This window comes from Cheilinus undulatus, linkage group 19 (assembly GCF_018320785.1).
Source record: "Cheilinus undulatus linkage group 19, ASM1832078v1, whole genome shotgun sequence".
In the NCBI taxonomy this organism is placed as follows: Eukaryota; Metazoa; Chordata; class Actinopteri; order Labriformes; family Labridae; genus Cheilinus; species Cheilinus undulatus.
The window spans coordinates 3,663,268-3,688,939 of record NC_054883.1 but is presented as its reverse complement, the minus strand read 5'-3'; the positions used below and the strand labels follow the sequence as shown (position 1 = coordinate 3,688,939).

At 40.2% G+C, this 25,672-nt stretch overlaps 1 protein-coding gene across 1 annotated transcript in view; it reads right to left on the bottom strand.

Annotated features, from left to right (window-relative positions):
- The window catches only part of stau2 (staufen double-stranded RNA binding protein 2), a 190,096-nt gene extending 165,825 nt beyond the window's left edge, over positions 1-24,271 (bottom strand). The window contains exons 1-5 of the mRNA XM_041814339.1: positions 24,215-24,271; positions 22,325-22,532; positions 18,633-18,763; positions 18,160-18,319; positions 14,168-14,303 (exon numbers count right to left, since the gene is read on the bottom strand). Of these exons, the coding sequence (XP_041670273.1) occupies positions 14,168-14,303; positions 18,160-18,319; positions 18,633-18,763; positions 22,325-22,523 (626 nt within the window). The 5' untranslated portion in view covers positions 22,524-22,532; positions 24,215-24,271. The remainder of the gene's footprint in view (positions 1-14,167; positions 14,304-18,159; positions 18,320-18,632; positions 18,764-22,324; positions 22,533-24,214) is intronic.
- Between the last annotated feature and the right edge of the window lie 1,401 nt (positions 24,272-25,672).

The following is a 25,672-nucleotide window of genomic DNA, read 5'->3' as shown; positions in this document are numbered from 1 at the left end:
AAACCGACCCCAGCTCTCCTGTCACACTTTATAGCCGAGTCACAGTCGTACATCAAGTACTATCTCCAAACATGATAGATTTACAGCACTGGAACTGACAGGTAGCATGCTACAAGGGAAATAAATAGGCTTATTAAGTCAAAAACTAGCGGTAATTTCATTATCACAATAATAAACCCAGCCACTGAGAAAGTGTTTAAACCCTGTTTTGCTGAAAACAGGCTTTGCGTGAATAATTCTGGATTCTAATATCAGTGAGTGCTACAAAAACTTGCCAATATGTGCAAAATATTACACCATGTGTGCATTTATGTGACAAAGCAAAACTGAAAAACAACTTTTTTTTTGCTCTCCATGTGCCAACTGCTAAGCCTTGGCTGACTGAGGGGAACGGCTGGCTCAGGTTCAGTTTAAAATCAGAGCCTGCTGTCCTCATTAACAATATTACATTGTGGCCTGCTGCTTTATGTGCATTGTCATTAAGAGGGGAAAACGAGTTGCTTTGTTAGAAAAGGGCTCCTGTGCCATTTTCTGAAAAGAAATATTATGAATTTGTTCCTGCCAAATTGTCCTGACTTGGTCTCTTTGCAAGATTTGAGCCTGCAAATGATTTACCTCCTCCTTATTATACAGATATTTTTGGGGACAACATGCAACATATTACACTCTTTTTTCTTTATTGGACTCTGATGCTCTGTCTTCAATTCAGTTGCATGCATAAGGTTCCTCTGAAAAGCAAAACAGACTGAATGTCAATTATAGATGAGTGTTCTTCAAATGTACATCTGCACATGTTTATTCTTGAATGTGCACTGCTGTGTAAACTAGGGATGTTCTGATACCATTTTTTCCTTCTGGATATGATCGTGTTGGGTATCGACTGATATGGAGTACTGACCCGGTACCAGTGTGAACTTTCTGGACTGACTGTGCAGCCTACCAAATTATTTCAGACCTATATTTGACTCAGAACATGGCTCAACAAATAAAATAATAATGTACAGCATCTCTGTGATCCTGAATTTGTTTTCCCACTGATTATTGAGTTTGACTCCTAAATATTAAAATAACAATAATACAGGTGGCTGCATCAGAGGCTCTCTCTATCTCTGTCTTTTATGCTTTATTCAGGCAGCATCACATGATCACAGAACGGCCTGCAACTGGCCGACAGACCGTGGCAAAGGGAAACAATGTGGCGGTTAGCATTTGAGTTAGCATTCGAGCCACTGGTAATAAATGATCATAATTAAATATAAATGGATTAAAAAAAATTCAATATCAGGTTTATTGGTATGGATTTAATCATTAAAGTCCCCAAAAGTCACACGAGTTCCAGGCTCGCTGAAAATGCTGCTGCAAGGGATTCAAAGGCATCAATAGCGTTAATGGGAAGGCACAACGGCTAGCTTCAAGAGGAAAAACAAGTAAGATGCAACGATTAGTGGTTCAAAAGTTATTTAACTTTGATAAACTGTGTCGCTTCTTGTCGTGACGACAGCGCCGGTCTGGAAGGCATTTTAAAGATCACATTCAGAGAAAAACTGTCACACAGACACCAGTCTTTGCTGCTGCAGTGGGTCCTTTGGTTCTTCTTCACTGTTCTCAAAACGGTAGCTCGTCCATGCAGTGCTTTCCGTCAGCGAAGAAGAATTGATTTCTGGTTTACAGCGCTAACATTTAGCATGGCTCAATGAAGCAAAACACAAAGCTAAACCAAACGGTATCGGATTGGTGTGTAAACTTGCGTACTTGCCGGTACCAATACCTGCATTTTAAGCAGTGTCCAACATATTTCTGATACTGCTGTCTGTATCGGAACAACCCTTCAACCACCTTCAGGTACAGTAAGGGTCCTCGGTCTCTGGCAAAGTATTTTGGAAGTCACAGGCTGAAAAGTTTGGGAACTCCTGACACAGTGCCTGCAGTGCTTGCTGTAAAAATGGATAGCATACACCGAATTGTATTTTCCTCAAGGACTGGCCCACTGCATGATACCAATCTAGTTGTTTGAGTTAGTATCAGACTGATATCCAACACCAGAATAAGACAGGTGCTTCTAGATAAGAGTTCGTATAATTATTTAAGAAAAGCTTCCTTGTATAAAAAGGTAAAATCAATAGTTACAGTGGCTCAATGATCAGAAGACAGCGTTAATCTAATTAGAAATGTACTGATACTGCAAAATACAACTGAAAATCTATACAAGTATGTTGTTTATTGCTTTCATCTTTAAGGAAATATACAGTAGGTAGATGTCTGTGTCAGAGAAATTGTCTTCAGACTCATGTCTTAGTTTAATTTTTAAGTCATAAAAAGTAGTGACTTGGCTGTATCATGAAATATTATTGTGATATCCTTCTATCGTGTTTTTGAGTATTGTTTCATCACAACTTTTTTCTATCAACATACTGGCTCAAATCTGTTCATTCTCCTCCAATCTCTATTTTTGTTTATTGCAGATTGACAACACTCTGCTCTAAAGTCAAGCACAGCATCCCATCACACTGAACTGGCCCGAGCATGTACAATTTCACGTGGTTTGCTTTTGCTCACAATGTTACTCAAACAATTACATAATGTAAAATACAGTTGCTCAGATTCCCCTTTCCTTGTGAGTTCTCAAGTGGTAAGACCACCAAAGAAGAAGTGCGGCATCACTTAACTGAACAAACTTTGTTTTGACTTTCCCGTGCTCTAAGAAGTATAAAAATAAGACCGGCAGATAGGTTGGCTGACATTAATAAGGCAGTGTGAAGCCTAAAAAGATGCAGTCCAAAAGAGTGTCTGCGGCAGGAAAGACTCAATTCAGAGTAAAATGAGGAGACTTGGTAGGACGTTCGTGATGTTTCTGTTTTCTTAATCACTCTTTTAGAGACCAATCAAACCACAGGAGTGTAATGGTGATTGGGATGTGGAGTGAATTCAAAATGTGGCTAAAACTTGAGCATCTGTTTCCCAAAAAAGCTTTCAAAAATTTAAACAAAAAATAATTCAGCAAGGTAAAACAGATGGGTCATAAAATCTTCAAAAGAAGCAACGATTATTACATAATCCATATGAATTGGTTGAACAGATTACTTGAATGGAAATTAAAGTAAAAAAAGGTTTAAAATAAAATCAGAAAAGGCTCTTCAATAAAATGTAGTCTAAAGCAGACCTTAAAGAGACCATTGACTTGGCTGACCTTCTCTTCCTGTGTGAACTCAAGCAGCTAAGGCGAAGAAAGAAAGCTTGTTTCTTTTCCTACAAACACCTGGTTGTATATTTGAACTGGAAGTTGAATATCTGTTAGCAGTAAAAGGCCATTTGTATTTCTCGGTGTAAAGAAGAAAAGAGTGTTTATGCGTCTTCATTCTGAGTCACAATTCACAAAGGATGCTCCCAACATCATGAGACCACTTACGGGGTATCGATGAGATCTGTTTAGGAGGAATTTCCCAGAGGGAAAATAAAGGTACAGTGTCTTGAGAATGAAGACACAGAGGATGGGTCTGATAAAGCTGCTTTTTCAGCAGACTTCTTGTGTAACAGTGTTAAGAAATGGGTGCAGTCCAGCACACTAACACTGTTTTGATATTAATTTCGGACAATCATGTGGAGTACTACAGAAAAAGAAGGGTTAGCTTCGTCATATTCACATGACCAAGCTCAGAGACAACTGCCAGTAACTACCATATGATTCTACTGATTGCTACCTATTGAGGTAGCAAGGTGGCGGTGTGTACTGACGCAGCAGCCTGGCGCTCCATCACAGCAAAACAAAGCCCCACGCCTAGACCAGAACTGACTGAGGGAAGCCTGCCCGTGGAGTTTGCATCTTTCCCGAAGGAGATTATCCAGAGAATGGGGTGCCCAGAGACTGAAAGGAGGAGGACGCTGAGGCAGCACAACACCTACAGCTGGGTGGGGAGGTGGCAAAGACGGCGTCATGTGAGAAGATGGGGGGCAAAGAAGCGGAGCTGCAGGCTAGGCTAAGAGCGACCCCCCACAAACCTGCCATACCAAACATCTTTCTCACAAATGCATGCTCCCTCGCCAACAAGATGGGTGACATAAGGCTGCAGATTTCTAACCACCGCTTGGTCAACTGTGTTTTGAAAATAACAGAGACCTGGCTGCACGAAAACATTCAAGACCTAGCCGTGGAGCTAGTAGGCTGCACCATATACAGAGTGGACTAGACACCCGACTCTGGTAAGACTAGAGGAGGTTGTTGGCTCTCCCCTCCCTCCGCTTAAAGACATCTACCAGGGTCGCCTCCACAAGCAGGCCTCCAGGATCCTGATGGACCCCTCACACCCTGGACACTGTCTGTTCAGCATCACCTACACAAACCTGCCGCACCGGGCATCTTTCTCGTGGGTGCATGCTCCCTCACCAGCGGGACGAACTACGTAGGGCTGCGGATTTCTAACCAACACTTGGATGACTGTGTTTGCTGCCAAATGAAATTTCACTGTATTTTTACTATGCAATGATTATAAACGATCTATCTATCTAAAAGATGAAGATCCAATGCTGTTCCTCAGTGTTGGTAAGGTTGTTATCGTGCAGCTGAGTGCAACTGTGTCATCCAACACAACAGCAATGTTGGGATTAAAAACCCAGATGTCCTGTGAAATTGTTACTAATTACTAATTATTACTAATCCTGTGCGAATAGGGCATTAGATAGTCTGTTGGAGTTTGCCTGCAATTCTGATAAACTCTCCCCTCCTCTTATGAAACAGATGTAGGATTTTAAAATTTCAGTATTTTTGATAATATATGAATCTTTAATATAACATAGAGTGTCTCATTTCAAAATAAGTGGAATGGAAAAATACAAAAAAACCAAACTTTTTTTACTCTTCTGATATCAGCAGCTGTAATTCCCCTTGAATGAAACGTCAGGGAAAAATGGCTGCCAAGTAAATGTGACAAATTTCTCAGTAAAAGATAAAAGCGGTGTTTATTTGTTCGAACGTACAGACAAGAGTTTTGGGGAGGAAGTCTATTTAGCTGTATGAATCATCTAGCCTAGCCTGATGAAAAGCAGAATTAAATCGAGGTATTTCCACTCGCATAACCTGCTTTGTACACTGAGTCTCAGGTCCATTTTTACATTCAATACATCAATGCAGAAGAGGAGAGGAGGACATGCAGGGATACACAAACACAGCGCTCCACTCAGAGGAGAGGAGATGAAAGGAGAGAGCAGACTTCTGTGTCACTGAGTCTGTTGAACACAAATCATTCTGAGCATTTGTTTATGTTGGAGCTGTATCCCACTCCTCCACCCCCAGGCTGCACAATAAAACACGGCTTTATGAGTTTACACCCATTTGTACAATTTGGACAGAACAGGCTTTGTTCTGGCCCGCTGCCTGTTGTAATTTATGAACTATCTGCATGAATTGATCTGATTCACTGATCTACCAAGATATGTGTTGATTTTTTTTTACATAATGCAATAAAATAGTTATCTCTGAAGTTTCCACCTTGTGGGCTTTGGCAGCTCTCTTATGTTTTTGGACGGAGGTGATGATGGGCTGGATAAGAGAAAATGTTTCTGTGGTGGACCAAAGAGCACACAGACTCCAGATTAGACTATATGAGATTTTAAAGCCCAACAGGCCAGTTAGACGTATAAAAAATAAACCTGAGTAGGATAAAGTGAACATGAAGAAACGGTCCTGAGGCAGACCTCAGGAGATATCTGACACCGACACATAGGAGGAGATGAGAGGAAATGTTGAATATAGAAAAGCGCTCATGGGCACATTTGCTTTCTCAGTGAGACAGGTTGGCCCAATTAGAGATGTGGATGACAGAGTATACCTGCGTCTGTGCATGTGTTCTTTGAGACTGAGTTACTGTTTAGCTGTCTGTATTATTCTGCAGGCTTGAGAAGGGTTTTCAGTTTTCAATGATAAGCATCTTTCCATGGCAACTGAGTTTTTTTTTCACCTGCATGTAAATACACCATAGAGACATGGCGTCACTGAGGCGCATGCAAGGTTGTCACTGAAATTACAAGGACACCGCCATGTATTTATAAAGCTCCTGTTTTTAATCAAAAGCCATGATTTTGAGCTTCTATCTACAGAATGTTTGTGAATTATCTTACTGAATTTATTGGAGTAAAATAAAGTCTTACAATGACATTATGTTTTATACATTTTTACTCACTACAGAGGTGGAGTTTCTTGCAACAAGTCATTTAGATGCATCTGAAATCTGATGATTTAAAGGTCACATATTTTACCCCTCTGAGATAAGTTTATACTGGTCTGAGAGGTCCCCAAAACATGCCTGTGAAGTTTGTTGCTGAAAAAACACTTTAGTATTGGGTTTTCTTGGATGTCTAAAAACCCCTCCGTTTCAACCCTGCTCAGAACGAGCTGTTTCTGTCTCTGTGGCTTTAAATGTTAATGTGCTGTCTGACTCCGCCCCTTCCCCGGCTTAATGGATGTGGCTCTCCTGATCCTCCTCTCAGCTGCGTATCGGGACAGGAAGGTGGAGCTTTCTTCCAAGTGAGGAGGGCCAACCAAACCTGGGGGCGGTGCTAACTCCCCACATGACATCATGAAGGGAAAATCTGTCTTGTTTTGGCACACATTTTCTGAAAGCTGGAGAAGGGAAGGGGGGGTTCTGATTCTGGGGGGATTGTGGACAGGCCAGGTGCACATATTTTTTGCCAGAAAAAACTGTTATAGTGTATTTTGTGTTATATGTGACGTTTAACTGAGAAAAATGACCTTCTATCACATGAAGACAAGCTTGCTTTGCACTCAGCAGAATAAGGCCCTAATCATAAGGTCAAATTTAGAGGCCAAGCATGGAGCTCATTATTAGAAAGCACAGAGAAGCTGTTATCCATGGTTTGAGACAACGACATTTTCACTCACAGAACGCTGGAAAGTAAAAGATTTTTTTTGTTTTTTTAATTGCCAATCTCACAATTTGCCAATTATACACAGTGACTGGGAATATCCGACTGATCGGCACCTGATGATTATTGGCTGATTTTTAATTAGAAATGCATGACTGGAGTATTGGAAACAATGCTTGAAGTCACTAATCCAATTCCCTTGTTAAAACTCAGCTGTCTGTGACAGAGAGTGGCACTGTGTATGCTTAAGTGTCAGTATAGAGGCTTACTGAATTGTTTGCCAAGCATATCAGCATTATAATTAGGGTCCAAGCACCAACCTCGGAGCCAGGACCCTAATGTATATTTTACAAATGTTTATCTTTTGGCCCTTCTCAGTGTTTTTTGGGGGGCCTTAACATGCCTGAAAAGTCCAGGAAACCTTTCAGAAAATTGTCCCCAGGTGGAAATTTTTGTGTTCTGGTGGAATCGTACAAATCCCACTGCACAGGGACCCCACAGACAACACAAATGTAAGATAGGAGACTGTGTACATAGAAATCAGTAGACATGAAACAGTCTCAGAAAAAATCCTCTAAAATGTACAGGAAACACTACAAACAGCTGAATTCTATACATTTTGGCTGCTTTGGTCATCATCACGTTAGTCACATCTGAGGGATCTTCGCCAACAGATTCCATGGTACTGTCTCAAAATTTTATGTGCTTATAGGCAAGTTGAACATCTAAAGTAGAGTGAGTTTTCGCCTTAGGGTGGGGTCATGAATGGGGCCCAAAATGGAAAACCAATTTTTTTTTTTTAAGTGGGCCAACTACTTCGATTTTATTTCACTCTTTTATTTAACGCCAATGTCAATCATTGCCAAACTTCATAATGATGATCACACGTTGATCCGTTATGCATTCATGCATCAGTATCATCACTGTGTCACAGCGCCCCCTTCTGCCAAATGATCCTTCCCTCCAAAGCAACTTAAAGCATAAAGCCCCCGCACACTATTCAACCTAGGCTTATGACTTTTGGTCTGCACATGAATCATCACCAGACCAACAAAAAGCATCTTGTACCCACACCCAAATCCCAACAGGAAGTTCACCAGCTTCCCCTAAACTTCAAAATAAGGTATTTGTGATGGTACTAAATGACTTTAAGCTGTTGTAACTTTTATTTACATAATTATGTGATTTTATACTCTCTGGCAAGACGACAGCATCACACTAAACGTACTCACATGCAAACATCTCATCATAGCGCCCTCTACTGGCAACAGGAAGTGACACAAATAGGTGGTTTGTTCCTCGTACTGTGCTGAACCTTTCAAGATCAGATTTTCAACTGGAGTCTTCAATGTGCACAACACTTACATGTTTCATTAATGAACATCTTAACCATTTCAGTATCTCGCCAGTTTTACAGGAAGTTGCCATTACTCTCATGAAATGTCTGGTTTCATTCGAATTTCACATGTATGATGAAGGTCTCCCCCTCTACACATTCAAAGATCAATTTTATGGTTTTTCTGAACAGGAAGTGACACAATTGGGCAATTTCTTCACTTCAGGTCAACCTATCAAGATCAGATTTTGATAGAAAGACCCTGATATTTTTCCACAACACTGACATGTCTTGTTAAAATACATCATACTACCCAAGGCAGGCATTATGATATCTTTCCATTTCACACAGAAGTTGGCCTAATTCAGAAATTTATTTTGACTTTTTTAGGAATTTGATTTGAATTTTGGGGGAAATTTGCTTTGAAAATTTAAAGTATCTTCTTGAAAATCTGATACATTTATTTGTTAATTTTTGGGAACTTGATTTGAATTTCTTTGGAAATTTGTTAAGAATTTTTTAGGTATTTTAATCAAAAGTTTTACCATGTATTTGTAAATTTGGGGAATTTTTTGGGAAACCTTTAGGTAATTTTATGAAAATTTGGGAAATTTATATGTATATTTTCAAGAAGTTGATGGTTGCTTTGCTTTTTTTAGTATTTTTGTAAAAATTTGAGGAATTTATTTGAATTTTTGGGGGGAATTTGATTTGATTTTTTTGGATGGTGGGGCAGGTTTTTCAAATTTGTAGTTATTTTCTTAGAATTTTTGAACATTTATTTGTAGATTTTGGGAGACTAGATATAAATTTCTGGTGGAAACAGCTTTGTGTGTAATAATATAGAATGGTTTATATGATGAGGAACCTGAAGAATAATCACATTAAATTGCAATCGCAATGTTGGGTGAAAAAATCACAATTAGATTATTTTCCCCAATCGTTCAGCCCTACTAGCTACCAGTTCTGCTCGTCAAATGTGAAAGTGAAAAGGTATCTTAAAATTTGAACTGGGGTGGCAGGACATCCAAGTAGCAGCTTAAACATGAAATCGTTATATTTAACAGATGCCTCATTTATGTTTCTATGTGTGAGGAATTCCAGTCTGGCCAATACAGCATTACTGTAAGTAGAGGCTCCTCTGTAACGCAGACGACCACATAGTTTCCGACAGAGAAAGCAGCAACGCTTAGATCAGTATCAGAGCATCATCACAGAGGAAATGTCACAGAGCAGAGCACCCCCAGTCATTCAACCCACCATTCCTCCAGCTGACATAATGTTTCCATCATAACCAAATGAGGGCTGGGCGGACGTGGGCGGCTTCTGACTGTTCTGCTTTGCTCTTAACAGGGAAAGTCCTTTCCAAAATTTTCAACAGTGACAGAACGCAGGACACATGTAGCCCTAACTCCCTGGGAATGATGCAGCAGGAGGAAAACTGGGAGGGCGATGGACAGACTGGGAGAGCCCAGAATGAGTCATTGGAATCAGGTGTTCCATTGATAACAAAGGAGTTGGGGATTGGCTGTTAAATAGTTGATGTCACCAGATTTCTTAATAACAGAAACATTTCCCTGATTCATTGGTAGTTTATGTGAAAAATTTTGGCAGAAATTCCTCTTCTGAATCAGTTACTGATTGAGGGAGCTGAAAACACCAATCTTTAAGGACATTTTCAGTATTTGAGAGTGAACAATACTATGGTAATGACTGCTGGAATAACTGAGATGCATCGCTGATTTAGAAGTGGACTTGGGATGGTTAGAAATTATGCACAGGCCCTTCGCCATAAATAAGATTCATTAAGACGCAGATAAATGCTTGTTTCATATTATCACCATATTTCCTCATCAGGGCACTTTCTGAATGATCAATACTGGTCTTGGTGGTGATTAGAGCGCTGATGGATCAGAGCCAGGCTGCCCTTTTAATGGGCAGATTTTCCATCAACATGACTCCGGATCACTCTTATTCATCATAATAGGTAAGGACATGGGGCATATGGAAACCTTCGTTTCCCTGCAGCATCATTAAGGTGACTGATTGTGGATATGGCCTGCCACTCTGCCACATCGTCGGCCGTCTGATGAGAGAATTCATATTCAGAAGGTCTCGCTTTCATTAATCCGGGGCTCGACTACACTGAAAGGAAGACACCTGGTGAAGACATAAGTGACCTTGGGATAAAATATACTCTCAGGTCTTTTCTGTGTCACACACAACCCCTCACTCACTTTCACTTCCTTACAAGTGAAAAACAAATCTGACCATGAGGATCAGAGTCTTTAGAAACTCCTCACTGTGACGTATGACACTGGCAGACAGATGCTGGGAAACAGATTTTCTCTTCCAGGGCACAGACATTTGTCTTTCACTCCTGTTTGTTCCTGCATGGATCAGATAGTAGAAGATGTGAGCCAGATGCAAGACCGTCTGCTGACTTGACTCAGTTACCAAACGCAGCAACTGAATCACAGACTTCTTCTGGCATGGTGTCCACATTTTAGAAATACATCCCACACATGTGGCATCAGAGCGCCTTAGTATAGGATTTCAGGAGCCAAAATTTAAGTAGAAGCTTTTAAGCTCTTTTGTTCCTTTGCAGCCCTTCTTTTTTGTTTAATAGTTTAAAAGACTTTTCATGTAAAGACCACCAATTAATCTGCATTGATCCATACCTATAAAAGCTTTGTAAAATCTCTACATTCTTATTTGGCTTGTTACAAAATGGGTGTGCAATCACCTCAGAAACTTGGTGGTCTTTATTTTTTCAAATGAGGAAACACTGCCATCTGGAGGAGTCATATCCTCTTGTTGATTCATAATCAACTACAATAAATGAACACTTGTTTTATGAAATTGTGTGTACAGTGGAGCCACATAACTCAGCTTTTGTAAACTGTCTGACAACTTAGAGCACTTTGCAGCTGTGGACCAAAAGAAATCACTTTATTTGAAACAAGAGTAACACTATGGCTAAAGCTTTAAAAAATATTTATATTAAGATGACATTTCAGCAAAATGAGCCTACAATTTTAAAACAGCAAACATTATGTCTTGCCTTTTAACTTAGAAAAAGTCTCATTTGATTTAATGTTAGGAAAGTCCACAGATCCAAAGCCTTCAGTAACATTCTTTCACTGAGGGAGGGGGAATCATTAATTCCAGCTCTGTGGCGTTTTTATGGAGTTTGGGAAATTTCTGGATGGCTCCAGTAAAGTAAAAGAAACGAAGGGAAGAAAGAAGAGTTGACAGAGACTGAGCTGCGCAGGGACCCCAAGAGGGCACTGCATTCATCAGTCTAGAAAACACATGGAGACGAGGGCCACGTCTGACGCACATCAGAGCCAGTGGGATCAAAGAAAAGAAAGCAGTTTAAAGCCATTTAAGATGTATCGCGACAATGTCAGCATCAAGCTGTATTCATCCTAAAATCCACCTTCATCTCAACATCAAACTTGATTCCATTTAAGGCCAGAATATAAGACACCAAAATGAATCTACACTCCTCAGTGACCAAAATATGATGCTCTGAAGCGATAGCCTGCCTTTGAAAACTACACTGACACAGAAATGACACATTTGGTGGGGGAAATAATCAGGTAAACCCCTTTGTATGACTGGAGCTCCCAAAGACAGTTATATGTGGGGAGAGCTGTTATGACATTAAACAATATCAATACAAAGTCTTTCTGGATATTCATGAATGCGGTTTCAATGCCAACTTACAGTACTGTGCAGAACGTGAGAAGTAAAGCTGCATTCCATGAAAAATAACCGACTTTTCCAGTTGTTTGCCTTCCGTTTGTCACAACCACAAGTTGGAAAAATGATGGATGCCGTTCTTGCATTAGCCAGCCACTGTTTTTAGCAACATTGACAAGTTGCTAGCCGATAAGTTAAAAACAACACACTGCACAGTACCTTATGTATTAAAAGATAGAGGTGGGAGGAAAAAAGTTGATTCTTAGATAAAAGATTCTGAATCCATTTACAAATGTCTATAATCAATAAACGCTAATGATTTAAATATCTAGTAGTGTGGAATAGCAGGAATTTAGATCATCAGTTGTTCATCTGTGAAAAAGGACATTCTTATGTTTGTCATTTCAGATATGTTACAAGGAAAGGAGGCTGCTACCTTTGTTTCAGTGAAATTTTAAATTTCCAGTTTACACACATCTACCATTAGAGAATAGTGGAAATTTATCTCTCTTTTCTAATACTAATGCAATGTTTTTATTATGTTTGACACAGTAAGAACAAAAGAAATGCTCAAAAAAACCCAAGCGCATCAAAATGCATCTATAATCCATTAGGAATTGAATCGAAGCCATATAGACGTAATCAAATTGAATCGTGAGGAGCCTAAAGATCCCCACCTCTAATTAAAGGCTGTTGCTGTACACTACATGCAACCACAGGGTAGTGCTGTGTCTATAATTTCTAAAAATGCGCTGAGAACCAGCAAAATGTTCTGAAAACAGGTCAAAATCTAAGTTTTTACTACACCTAATACTTTGTGCCACCATGTTGTGCCGTAAGGTCAGGGTGTGCTCTATGAAAGAACAAGTTCATGAGTTGTAAATACGACTTGGAGAGAAGCTCCATTTGCCACTTCCTGTTGGAAGTCAGAAAAAAAAAGACAGAATATGAGTTACGATGACAAATGGAACGCAGCATAAGGCATGTAATGGCAAAAAACCTGCCTGAGGGCACCGTTGGATTGAGGATTGAGACAACCCAGGTCACGCTCTGGATGTCCTTGCTTATTTTCAGGGGCATGGGAAAATAATGTATTGAAAAAATAAAGTCCACACCTTTAGCACACAGTAACGGGTGGATGTGGCAAGTATGCACTTCCTAGGGCACCGTCCAGGCAGGTGCCCCTGGTTGTCCTGTGGATGTCCCAAGGACCACCAGCAATCTCTGGGAATATCGCCAGTGGTATAAAGAGCTGGACAAAAGAGTATCCATCGAGCTTGACCTTGGCAGCTGTGTGTCACGCTTGACTTTGCCCCCCCCCCAAATGACATGTTACAATGTCATTTAGCAGACGCTTTTATCCAAAGCGACGTACATCCGAGAGCAAGAACAACACAGGCAAAGATCTAGACAAGAAGAACATCAGTAAGTGCCACCAAGTGCTTCAAGTCCAATAGGACGCAGGTGCTGCCATGCAGAATTAAAGGCAAAGCACATGACGTATGCAAGTTTTTTATTTAATTTTTTAGTAGACATCAACAATGAAACAACCAAAATGTGAGATCACTCATCATCACCATCCATTAAATTGTCTTCACTACAACTAAGGACCAAAGTACCAAGTCCTGGGTCACTCACAAAGAGCTGGGCATAGAAATCCCAGAAGTAGAGGAGGACAGTGTGAGCCAACTGTAGCTGGGATACTCATTCTACTGCTTGGGACAACAGTATATAGTCTAGCTGAGTGCGTAGTGTTCTTTAAAGAGCTGGGTCTTTAGCTTATGCACACGGTGTAAACTGGTACTTTTTGTTTAATCTTCACAGTGCTCTCTCTTTCTCTCTTTAATTTTGTGCTTTTATGCCTTGATTACTGAAACAGGACAGTGGATGAAGAAGTAAACTAAGTAGAAAGAAAAAGGTCAAAGGAGGACAATAGCCTCTGTAGATGAGAAAAGCAGATTTGACCTTTAGGCTTCCAAGTGCCCTCTCTGTTTTGCAGCTTTGGGTTAGAAATATGACAGAAAATCTGAAATTTTCAAAAGATTTGGGTACATTTTGATGCTACTAATCCAATCAATAACAGAAATTGTATTTCTTTCAAACATTTTGCAGCAAAAATTGCCCAATCCCTGAAAACATTGATGACCTTAGATGTGGTATGTGTGCTCCTTTCAGAGCACAGTGTCTGCATGCTGCAGCTTTGTCTGTACTTCAGCGAGCTTGATAAATCAAGATTATGGAGTTTACCTTTGGTTGAACATCCCTCTGAAGTTGTAGTTAGCTCTGTAGTTGGGCATGGGCTTGGGATCCAAAGGCCTGTAGATAGCTGGCTCCCCTCGCTTCATGGCCAGACCGTTCAGCTCCACTGTGGGTGTTATACTTCCTGTAGGTCAGAGTAAATACCACAGATTAAAACCAAGGGTATGAAATAGTGTAGAACTCTTATTTGTCAAAAGGCAAGGATTTCATCAAATATTGTATGAAATATTTCTATTCTTACAAGCAAATTAAACTTATGACATTCATAATATCATAATATGAGGTCTGTACCTTTCCCACCTGTCTGATTCATGCACTTTTAATCCACCTGATGTTGCATAACCATCACAGGGCTTTTCCTAATCCCATTAAGAGATGGTTAAGAGGTCTTTCACCACTACAATACCTCAAAGGGCAGATAGGGTCAGACAGGCTAAGAGAATTAATTTGACCAAAGGAAAAAGCATAAGCCTGCACTCCAGCTTTATTGAAACAGTCCTTGCTGCTTTGTTCTAAAACTGATTATTTAAACAGAATCAGCAGCTTTAGACTTACGCTTGGAGGCCAAAATCCAAAAAACGGAAGCAATGCATCAATGGCAGTGACAAAGTTATTGCAGGTACCAATATGAGGAAAAACAAATGTTTCCTTTAACCTCTGATGTTAGCCCTATTTTTTACAGGAACTATCATCCAGAAACATGTTGCTCTTTTATGTAGCCTTCTCATCATCCTCTAAACTAAAAATGCTTCCTTAAGCATCACAATCAACAGCAGAAGGTGCTGATGCAAGCTTAAGGGAGCAGAAAATATTTTTCTAACTATAATCTTTAAAAGTACAACACAAAATTTGAAAACAGCTCTAACCACCAAGAATGAAGCCATTTCAGTAAAAAATGAATAACGGTTTTTACTTCATAGCTTTATCAGCAATCTGTTGCATTTGTTTTTGTGAAGTTGCGCTTGTTTGGGTTGCTTGCAGTAATTTGGTGTTGTCTCATTATTTTTATCCGTTTAGTTGAGAAGCAGGGGGAAGACAAAGAGGAATGCGTGGGATTAAAATTCTTCTAATGTCTGCTGCCAAAGTGTCTCGAGTCATTTTTCTCCTTTAAATTATTTGATCTTGTTAAGCTTAAAAAAAAAAAACTAATACAGACATTGATTTAATGTTATGCGTAGGTATGTGATGCCTTGTGATGTCATCATGTAGTGTTTTAATGATGTCAATGTGGACACACCCTCTAACTGACTTGACTCTCCAGAGGCACACTGCCTGTTTAGTCATGCCAGCTTAAGTTTAGCTTTTTCATGTTTGTGCTTCACAGCACCTGCACTTACTTCCTCCTCTCCTGCACAGCTAGCGTGGCTGACGTGTTAATGCATGTAAACCTGTTAGTGCAACTGAAACTGTAATAACTTTACTTGTATGGCACCTTTAAACTGTGATTTACAAAGTGTTTTAACAATAAGTATGATCACAATTAAGACAAAGCATTAAAACATACAAGCAAAGAACACAACAAGAAAGACAAAACCCTAACAACAGAAAATTCCATTAATGATAACATAACCAACATCAAAATCATCCTGGTAGAAACATTATAAAGCTCGAAAACACGTCAAGTTAAAAAGACATAATAAACCCTAGGTATGTAAAATTCCAGAATAAAAAAGAAGAAATATGAGAGCATTTAGAATAGGAAGAGACAGAAAGAAATAAAAATCAAAACAGTAAGAGTTGAATAAAAACAATTAAAATGTGTAGAGATTAATCAGTCATAAAACAAAAATTAGAAAGCTTGAAAAAATAAAAATATTAGTCATAATAAAAATCATTATAATGATAATCATGAGGTAGAACGGAGACAACAGCAAAAAGAGGTAAAAATGATAAAAGCAGAGGAAGAGGGTAAAACGCTCTTTAATCGAATAGCAGATGTGAAAATATAGCAATCAGAATCAAACCAGGCATAAAATACAACGCAGAGAAGAGCAGACACAGAAGTTTTAAGGTACAATTTGAGGAAGAAAAAGAGAATTTAAGAGAGAAAACTGACAAAAAAGGGGGAAGACAACATCACATAAAAGCAAGTCTATAAAAATGAGTTTTAAGAAGTGATTTAAAAGATGATACTGATTCAGCGTGCCTGTTCTCCTCGGGCAGGTTGGTCCAAAGTTGAGGCACCCTGATGAAAAAGGCCCTGTCACCTTAAGTTATAAACCTCGACTTTGGAACGACCAGGAAACCTCCACCCGAGGATCTAAGGCTGCAGCCTGGCTCATAGGGGGTTAAAAGTTCTGTTAAGTAGCTTGTAACCAGGCCCTTAAGAGCTTTTAAAGTGATGGGTAAAATCTAAAAATCAATTCTACAACTTGCAGGGAGCCAGTGCAAGGATGCTAAAATAGGGGTGAAGTGATGCCGTCTGTTAAAACCAGTATGAAGCCCAGCTACTGCGTTCTGAACTAACTGTAGGTGAGTGAGGGACTTTTGAGTGATACTGGAGAAAAGAGAGTTGCAGTAACTGAGTCTGGAGAAGATAAGTTCATGGACCGTCTCTGTGCTAGGCTATGACCCAGAGGTTGTTGTCTGATTGTTAATTGCTAAGCGTAACAGGACAGTAACAGTGTGTGTAAGGGTGCGTTCACAACAGAACTGTTTGGTCCGCTTTGAACAAACTCTGGTCCGTTTTCCCAGATAGTCCGGTTCGTTTCGAGTGGTGTGAATGCTCACTCGAACTGAACTTGCGGACCAAACAAGCGGACCCTGGATCGCCTGAACAGGGGGTCTCGGTCCGCTCCCTAACGAACCCTGGTGCGGTTCGTTGGAGGTATGAATGCAAAGCAGACCAACTTGTGAACCAAAGGCAGGATGAGGCATAAACCGTATATGATATACAGATTTGTATGTGATTTAATACGCCCAAATACATGTCGGTACCTCCCTTGGCATCTGGGTTGCCATGGCAACACGTCATAATCCGTGCTGATTTATTCGTCTCGTGTAAAGGACGACATGCTGGACAGCTCACCACCTTGCCGGCTGCTCATAATGCCGAAATGCAAGAGCAGAAACCACAAGACAGCGTAAATTCTGGGTTTTTTCATTGTTCATGTGGAAGAAAAGACCGGCGGAAGGAGTTTCGTCTTCTTCTACGCCTTCTTTTCTTCTTGGTCGCCGTTTGTTCATGGCGACAGCGCCCCTAGCGGGCAGAGGTTGTAGGTGTCCAGATGGTTTGGTCCGTCTGACCAAAGGGAGCAGTGTGAATGCAAACTAAACCAAAGGAAAGTGCAACAATGTTGCCATTTCTGTTCCAAAACGGACCGAGTCCCCGGACTATCAGGAGTGAACACGACCTTAATGTGTAAATGTGTGTAAGTGTAACAGTTGTTCTCTTTCAGAAATCACCAAAGGTTGGAGGTATGGCATTCATTTAGGCTGAACTTTCAGCAAAAGCAAAAAAAGTGAATGCTGTACAGAGCTGTAAAGGTTGTCAACAAATCGATAAAAACAAAGCCATATATCACACGTATACGAGTGTGTTATATCTGTACTTTTAAAATACAGCATGACTATTAAAAGTTTCAACCACTTTTCTTACTATAAAACATTAAGCTCCATATTGACATTAAAAGTTCATTTTCTTCTCTTCATTTCTCTGGCTGCTGCTGCCAGAATCTGTTCACTTTCTCTGAAGCTAAGTGGGTGCTTACATTTTTAAAAAAAGGCTTGTCTTTCACTGCTATCTCAAAAGTATTGAATATTTCGAACATAAATTAAGAATGAATTAGTCCTTGCACTCTGAGCTGTTCACATTAAGTAAACCTATGCCTTTAAAACTAGCAGATTAATTTTAGCATTTTTTAGCTTACACCTATTTAGTCCCTTAAAATAGCCATTCTCCACCTGATGGTAGGAGCAAATACAGGCCACAAATTGTTGCTTATGCATTCCTTTTTATATACATTCTAAATCTGCAGTACCTGGGTTACTGTTGATGTCCACTTTAGGTGAGCGGGGCGCTGGCCTGGGAAGGACACTCTCTTCCAGAGCTTTTGCGGCTGTGGAGTGCTGGGCCTTTTTAATGCTGGTGCCCTCTGCCTCCCACACCTGCTCCCCAAGAGTCAGCTGCACCGTGAAGATCTGCAACAGTGACACCCACAGGGAGAGATGTTAACCGACAGCAACTCTGTCTGAACCAACATCCCTCAGGAAACCACAGAGTAGACACTGTATCATGAATCAATATTGGCTGATGAAGAGAACTTATAAAGCTTTAATATGTCAGCAGATGTCAGAAGTGTTTATATATTACTCCAGCATTAATTAATGTTAAACAAGCGAGCATATTCACTGATTCACTGAAAAAATATAACCTGGATATGTTATAAGAGAAGGTGTTCGAAACTTATTTTCAACTCAGTTTGTACTCCAGTGTCACATCCCCTTTTCTTACCTTAGCATGTGCAGGGCCTCGCTCATTGAGGAGCTTGTACTGTGGCTGGATCCTATTAAAACGGGCTAACTCATTCACCAGACACATTGGAGTTTTCTCTTTAGGGTTTGCCATGTTCTCCTGGGGCGGGCCTTAAACAGATCACAGCAGAATGCACAATAAAGTTAACCTGACATAGGAAGATAAAGTATTTAGCACACGTGGACCATTTGATCAAAACTGCTGAGTGTGTTGTGCAGCATTTATGTCAGAAGGTGTGTAGAAAATATCACAACCATAACCTTGACAGCTAACTACCACTGGGCGCAATATTACTGATTAGGAAAAATGGTACAATGGTAATGTGCAATAACAGCTGTCGAAACCTGTATGTATTTTCAGAAAATGCATTTTTGTACAGTGTATACTTCTTGTGTATTGTTTGTACAACACACAAGAAGTTTGTTTGAGTTGTTGTTGAGTGTGGGGACCTACTGAAATCCTTAGGATTACTATTATTACTATTATATACATTTGGCTGGACTTTTGAGTATCTTAACATACAGAAAAACTCATAAAAATTGGCATGGACATGTGGCCTGCCGTAAATTTTGAGATTTTAGAACGAGAAATAGGCTCAATAGCGTCCCCTGAACTAAAAAAATACAGACCCTAGACCGTATTTCACCTACGGGAATGAAACTTGGTGCACATATTCAGCTTCTCAATACGTAGGGCGCTCATCAGAACGATGTGACATTTGGTTTATGGCTTGAAGAGACATTAATGATCAAACTTATTTGACTTCTGTACAAAACTCAAAGGACCTGGCCATGGCGAGCTCTCAAATTTACATATTATTTTAAGAAAAACGAAGTTGCTTATTACTCAGCTGTGCATATTCCTATCTGAAGGAAACTCCTCACGTATAATGACGGTTTGGACCCAAACACACCCATATGGAAATATTTTCTACAGATGATAGCGCCTCCTAGTGGTGACAGGACATATGTTTTTACTTTCAGAGGTATAACTCCTAATCCTTTGGACATTTCATCATCAGATTTGCTGGGTTAGCTCTAAAGACATTGTTCTTGATGTGTAGTAAAATAAGTGAGTTCTGTCAGAGGGTGTAGATGTGCCGGGACGGCGAACTTCGATATGGGCATGATGCTTCACCATAAAAGTTCAAACTGTTATATTTCAGCTGTTTTAAACCATATCTTAGTAAAATTTCATGTGCACAACAGTAGCTCCATCCAGAACACATCTGCATTTGAAATTTTGAAATCAGACAGAGCGTTGCCTACTGGTAATAGAAAGTTCCTCTCTTTATAATCAGCCATGATTCCTACATGAGTGATCAAATCCCACTCAAATTTGCCCAGAAACATTTAAAGACCTTCACTTTGCACCGATATGAAGACCATGACTTTTTGTACAGCGCTGTGACCAAGGCAATTTATTTTTGCCATGAAACAGGAAGTAATTTTATCAAGCGTTAAAAAGGGTAATACAGCCGTAAAACATGGTTAATAAAAGTCTTGGCACATTAACGAGTACATTGATATCAATTTTGATGGTGTGTGTGGTTTAACGGCTCAGTGGCACCCCCTAGAAAATTTCAGCGTATCATTCCAGGACCTACAAATAGCCTCTTGGATCCATACTGCCAAGTCGACAGGAAGTCCACCATTTTTATTTTTTTGTAACATTGGTCAACCAAGCCATTTCCAGGTGTTCTTCAAGGAGTACCTCCTCTGAAGGCAGTCATCCGATTGACTCAAAAGTGAGTTGTCTGCTAAAAGAGACCTTTGTGAAGAGAAGTTCAAAGGCTCGTGTACAAAACTCGGTGGGTGTGGCCATGGCAGCTAATCTAACTTGTCGTACAAAAATGGCAAAAATATAGGCATTGTCTCAAATAATCAAAGGTAGTTCCTGCAAAGTTGACCAAATCTGCCACAAAATTGGTGTGTAACATCCTTTAAGTGTTTCCATTGTATCTATGTTCAAGTTCACAGGTCTGACTGTAGAGCTGTTGCCATGTTGACCCATTAGTCGCCATGAAAGAGAAAATAGTCTTGTGAAGGGTTTTGAAGGGCTTTAAAGGGGTTGTACTGCCATGAAAATTGGTGGGAATAAGCACAATGAAAATTCTAATAGTTACAAATGATTTAGTTGGTAGCCGTGGCTTAATAACACCCCCAATAAAATTTTAAAAAATCAGCCCCTGCACCACATACAACCTAGAAATTTGAAATTTGGTACATATATTAGCATATCATGACCTACAAAAAAAACCTCTTGACTCCTGTCACCGTATCAATAGGAAGTCCGGCATTTTGATTTGTTCTGGAAAAAAAACTTTGAAATTTAGAAAGTGAAGTTACTTTCAGGGATCCTTCAAGAACGAACTTTTCTAAGGGAGTCTTCCAATCCTCTTGAAATTTGATCTGCAGCTAGAATATTTGCTGCTGCTTTGTTTGTGCAGAATATAACCGCAGCCATTACACAAGGCATGGCTGCAAATTGACTCAGTGGTGTCATTATTGGAAATACAGCATATTTTATTGGGCCACCTTTATTAACACAAAGCAATATTGTTTTGATAAGCTAGTCGTCTAAACTGTGTACTTTCATTTCATGTTGGCTCTAATGGACATGACAGGTCAGAGAAATTTTGACTGCATTTAGCAACTATGCCACAAGCCCGTTGTGTACCAAACCCCAACATGCGTGAAGGTGTGAGGGCCCGATCAGTGCTGCTTGCAGCCCTAGTTTAATTTTTTGTTACTACTCTGACCTGGAGACTAAAACCATGATAAGAGGGGTAGGTTTCATAACTGTATTAGGTTACTTATTATTTTGGCGTGTGTAATTCCAAATATTGTTTTCAGTCACCACATTCATCAACAACTGGTCAGTTGTATGCCATGATTTGCTAAATACACATACTTCAAAAATTACATACTGCCCTTGCACCTAAGATGATCTCTGCACCTAAGGCCGGCCACACACTACAGGATTTTAAGCCCGTTTTTAGGCAAGATTTGACCCCCCCGACGATTGTGGGGGTGTATACCAACTGGAGCCTTGTCGCAAACGATTATTTGTCTAAGCAGTCTGCATGTGTGTGGTGTCAACACAATTAATTTACTGCTCCAAATCGCGTTGTAGCCTCCCAGACCCTGAATCGTAAATAACAAACATGTTTGATATTTACGATTCTAGGACATAGTGCCACTGACAGAGTACCCACAACAACCAATGAGAGCAAGCACGACAGATGGCATCACCAGACGGATCATACGTACTTTCACCGCTCACAATCATAAACACAACTGTACCTTAACTCCAGCCAGTGATCGTACAATCTGGGTGAGTCGTCTAGTGTGTGCGTTCACAGGATTAAAGATGAAATTCTTTGGAAACTGTCCTAATGATTGTGGTCTCCCATGGTTTTAAAACTGTTTCGGATTAAAAAATCGTCTAGTGTGTGGTCAGCCTAAATCGAAGCTGGTTCCCACACATGTTTGATTAATGGAGGCTAATGAATGCAGACACTAACCATGGACAACAGCGCCACATCTAGAGCAATCGCAAGCTCAAGAGGGGGAAAGGCTCAAAAAAAGATTTAATTATTCTGAGGAGAAAGCATTGCAAAATGATGGCTTTATTCCCCCTTGAAGAGAAACTCTCTGTTGGTGTCCTACCTGGCGATGTGGACGTCACAGGGGTGTCCCCATATCCGACTGCAGGAGCAGGGCAGGCGGGTGTGGGGGCTGGGCCTGTGCCGTTGACAGAGGGCTGCAGACCCAGGGGTCCTGGGCTGGCCATGGCCGTCGGGGAAACTCCGGGGGAGAGGCCAGGACCAGCCAGGGGTGCTGAGGTCTGTACTTTCACTTGAGCCATGCTCTATTCCTAGAATCAGAAGACAATTCACAACTTAGACAACGATGCTCACTTTAATCATTTAACTTAAGATACACAGCTTTTGGGGAAAATCAAAGCTCATGGAAGAGTAATCACTGAGCTTGCATTTCTCTGCAAATATACATAAGCCCAAAAAATTCAGCACCAGTTTCTGCATACTCCAACTGTTTACTGACATTTGAGAGATTTCTGTGGGCAAAGCCTGGAGAGTACAGACTTCAAACTGAGCAGCCCCAGGCCTATCTCACATTCTGATCCACTGGCAGCTAATACACCCGGACAATGAAGCTTTATTTGAAGGAGCTTTGCTCATGTTACTGCTGCTAAGCTCCCCGGAAAACGGAGAGATTCCTGTGATAGCAGCCCGTACAAGACAACAGGCTCCCAATCTTATTTTATGTGAAAAAGAGAAGTAAGAAGGCCCCTAAACAGGACTTAAGCACAGTCTTACAAACAGCACAGAGCTTGAATAGTTAATAAATGGAATATTTGGTGAAAAAAGCCACAGGCTGCAGTTATGCAAGACGAGTAATGTGCGTCCATGTGTTTTTTTAATCAGCAAAAGATGAACATTAAGAGCGCAAAATAACAAATACAGTCAAGAAGACATAAACTGTAGCATAAAAACTTGCCAGAATAGCTCAGTCACCGGTTCAGATAAATATGTGGAGGGGAAATGAGGGAAATTCTTCTCATGTCCCCGCTGAGGTCAGAGCAGAGGGTCAGACAAAATCCAAACCCCTGGGGTGCGGAGATATACAGCACCTTGCACTTGGATTCATTATGTAATGATACAATCTAAACCGTCTAAGTGAGGGTGATGAATGAAACTTGCATACCTGGTGCAGGGGGACAAATATTAGGTTGAAAAGCGAGCTTGATATCAATCAGCAAACTGTTTCAGGAGGCTCACCCTTGGAAAACAGGTGTTTCCAAGTGCAGGAGCACCATGGTTGTGCTGGTGTAAATATTACAGTTGTGGCATGTCAAAACACGACTTATATCGGCTATTTCTACGAAACAAATGTGATGCAATTTTATTCTGATTCGGTAAATTCTTTTAATGTTTGCAAACGATGTTTTCGTCTTCCTTTATCTATGCCCTGGGGTGTCCGGAGTCACAGCCAGTCTCTCTTTTCCTGACGTTTCTAACTGCAGCATGTACACATACTGCTGAATTGCATGTTTATATTGCATTTACACACAAACAAGTTGAAAAGAAGTTGGTGTTAAGCTAGGGCTGACTGGCAGACCTACAGGCTTGTCTGCAGCCCCCTAAACCTACATGGTATAGCTTCGACTGTGCCCAGCTTAGCATGAAGCTAACGTTACCAGCTAGAAAACGGTCTTTCCTGCACATGTCAGCTACTTAAAACAGTCCAACAGACTTGGAAAGCATGCATGCTGTCATGAATATGTCTCTGTGATTTCTCCTCATGAATATACACTCTCTAGCCTCCTCCAGCAAAGCTAGTTTAGCCGGTTAGCGCTCATCATGGCTGATCGGCCGAGCACCCCTCTTGCTAGCATCTCCATACCGCCCCATCCTCCAACGAAAGTCTTGGGGATTTCAGTCCACAGTAACAGCATAAACAGACAGGCGACAGAGTGACAAATAACCCGCATACCATCCGACAACAAAGGGACACATAACTTAGGGTATTTTTTACCTTTGTCCAGGGCCAGACCCCAGTTACACCTCCGACATTGGCAAACACTAAAGAGAACTGGATGGAAGAGGGAACGGACCACGTTATTTTTCTGGGTAAAATGTTTAAATATGTTATATTGAAGAGAAAAAATGGGTGTTTTTTTATATTGCACTCATATTCTTAACGCTTTCTTGTTCTTACAGTGGTTGGTATTGCATATTATTCGTTTACAACAGTTGCATCGACAGATAAATCCTGAATGAATCGGCCACCCCCGCAGCAATAGGAATGGTACGGTCCTGGTTTGCCTCTTTGGAGGCTGAAACAGTTGTAACTTTGATTCAGAGCAAAAATGAACATTTCTACCTGGGTTTCTACGCACGGCGTATCATGTGCTGGATATGCTTTATTTAATTCATTCTGTTTTTATGTAATGGATGATTTAAGCACAGTAATGCATCACCAGAGAAGTCAAATTTGTAATTTGTCCATGTATGAACACTTACCTGGCCTTCAGAGCTGACACTAACTTTGATCACTGACCCCTGTATAAAGCTGTGTTTGTAACTTCAGTTGAATGGCCTATTTTCCCAAGAAGAGTTATTTAATGGCTTTAATTGTGGATTAAATTATATGTTATACAACTGGACAGTTTGTAATCGAAAGCACTTGACACGGCATGTCTCCTTGCTGAGGGTTGGATTTATTGCTGTAGTTGCAGATGATAGGTGGCCTTGACCAAGGGGCTACACATCACAAATGGACCTACATTAACACTTGAGGGTACACAGGTAGCAGATGGCTGTAAAAAATCTGGTGGCTCTTTATAGAGGTTTTATTACAGTAGTGATGGGATTTGATCACTAGATGGTGCCACCACCTCGAGTTATCATGTGCTGGAGTTGTAAGCTTTAACAACTTTATTCTGTCTTCATCCTCATGTGTAGTTATAAAACTTCCTCTGAAGACAAAATCTAGCATTGCACAAGTTGTAATCTTTCAATGCATCCAATAATTTTCTTTCACCATTTTTTTTTTCTGTAATAAGATGCACTTCAATCTCACCAGACACAGTGTCATTTTGTGTCTCATTCTGGACTTTTTGCATATTAATCACACTTAAATGTTTCAGATCATCAAACCAATTTTAATATCTCAAAAAGACAACCCAAGTAAATACAAATGAAATTTCTAAATGATGATTTTATTCATTAAAGAGCCAAAAAAAAAAAAAAAAAAAAGCAATTTCCTTGGAATAGTTAATGCAGCCTCAGCATATCAGGAAATGTTGTCTTTCTGAATTCAGGTGCTAACATCCTCATCAACACCTACACTCCTGTTAGAGCGTGGTCATTATTTAGACTACATTCAGAAAGTATTCAAGCCCATTTCACTTTTTTCTCTTTTCTTATTTTGCAGCCTGATGCTACAGTTTTTTTCAATTCATTTTTTCTCATTTATACACATTCACACCCA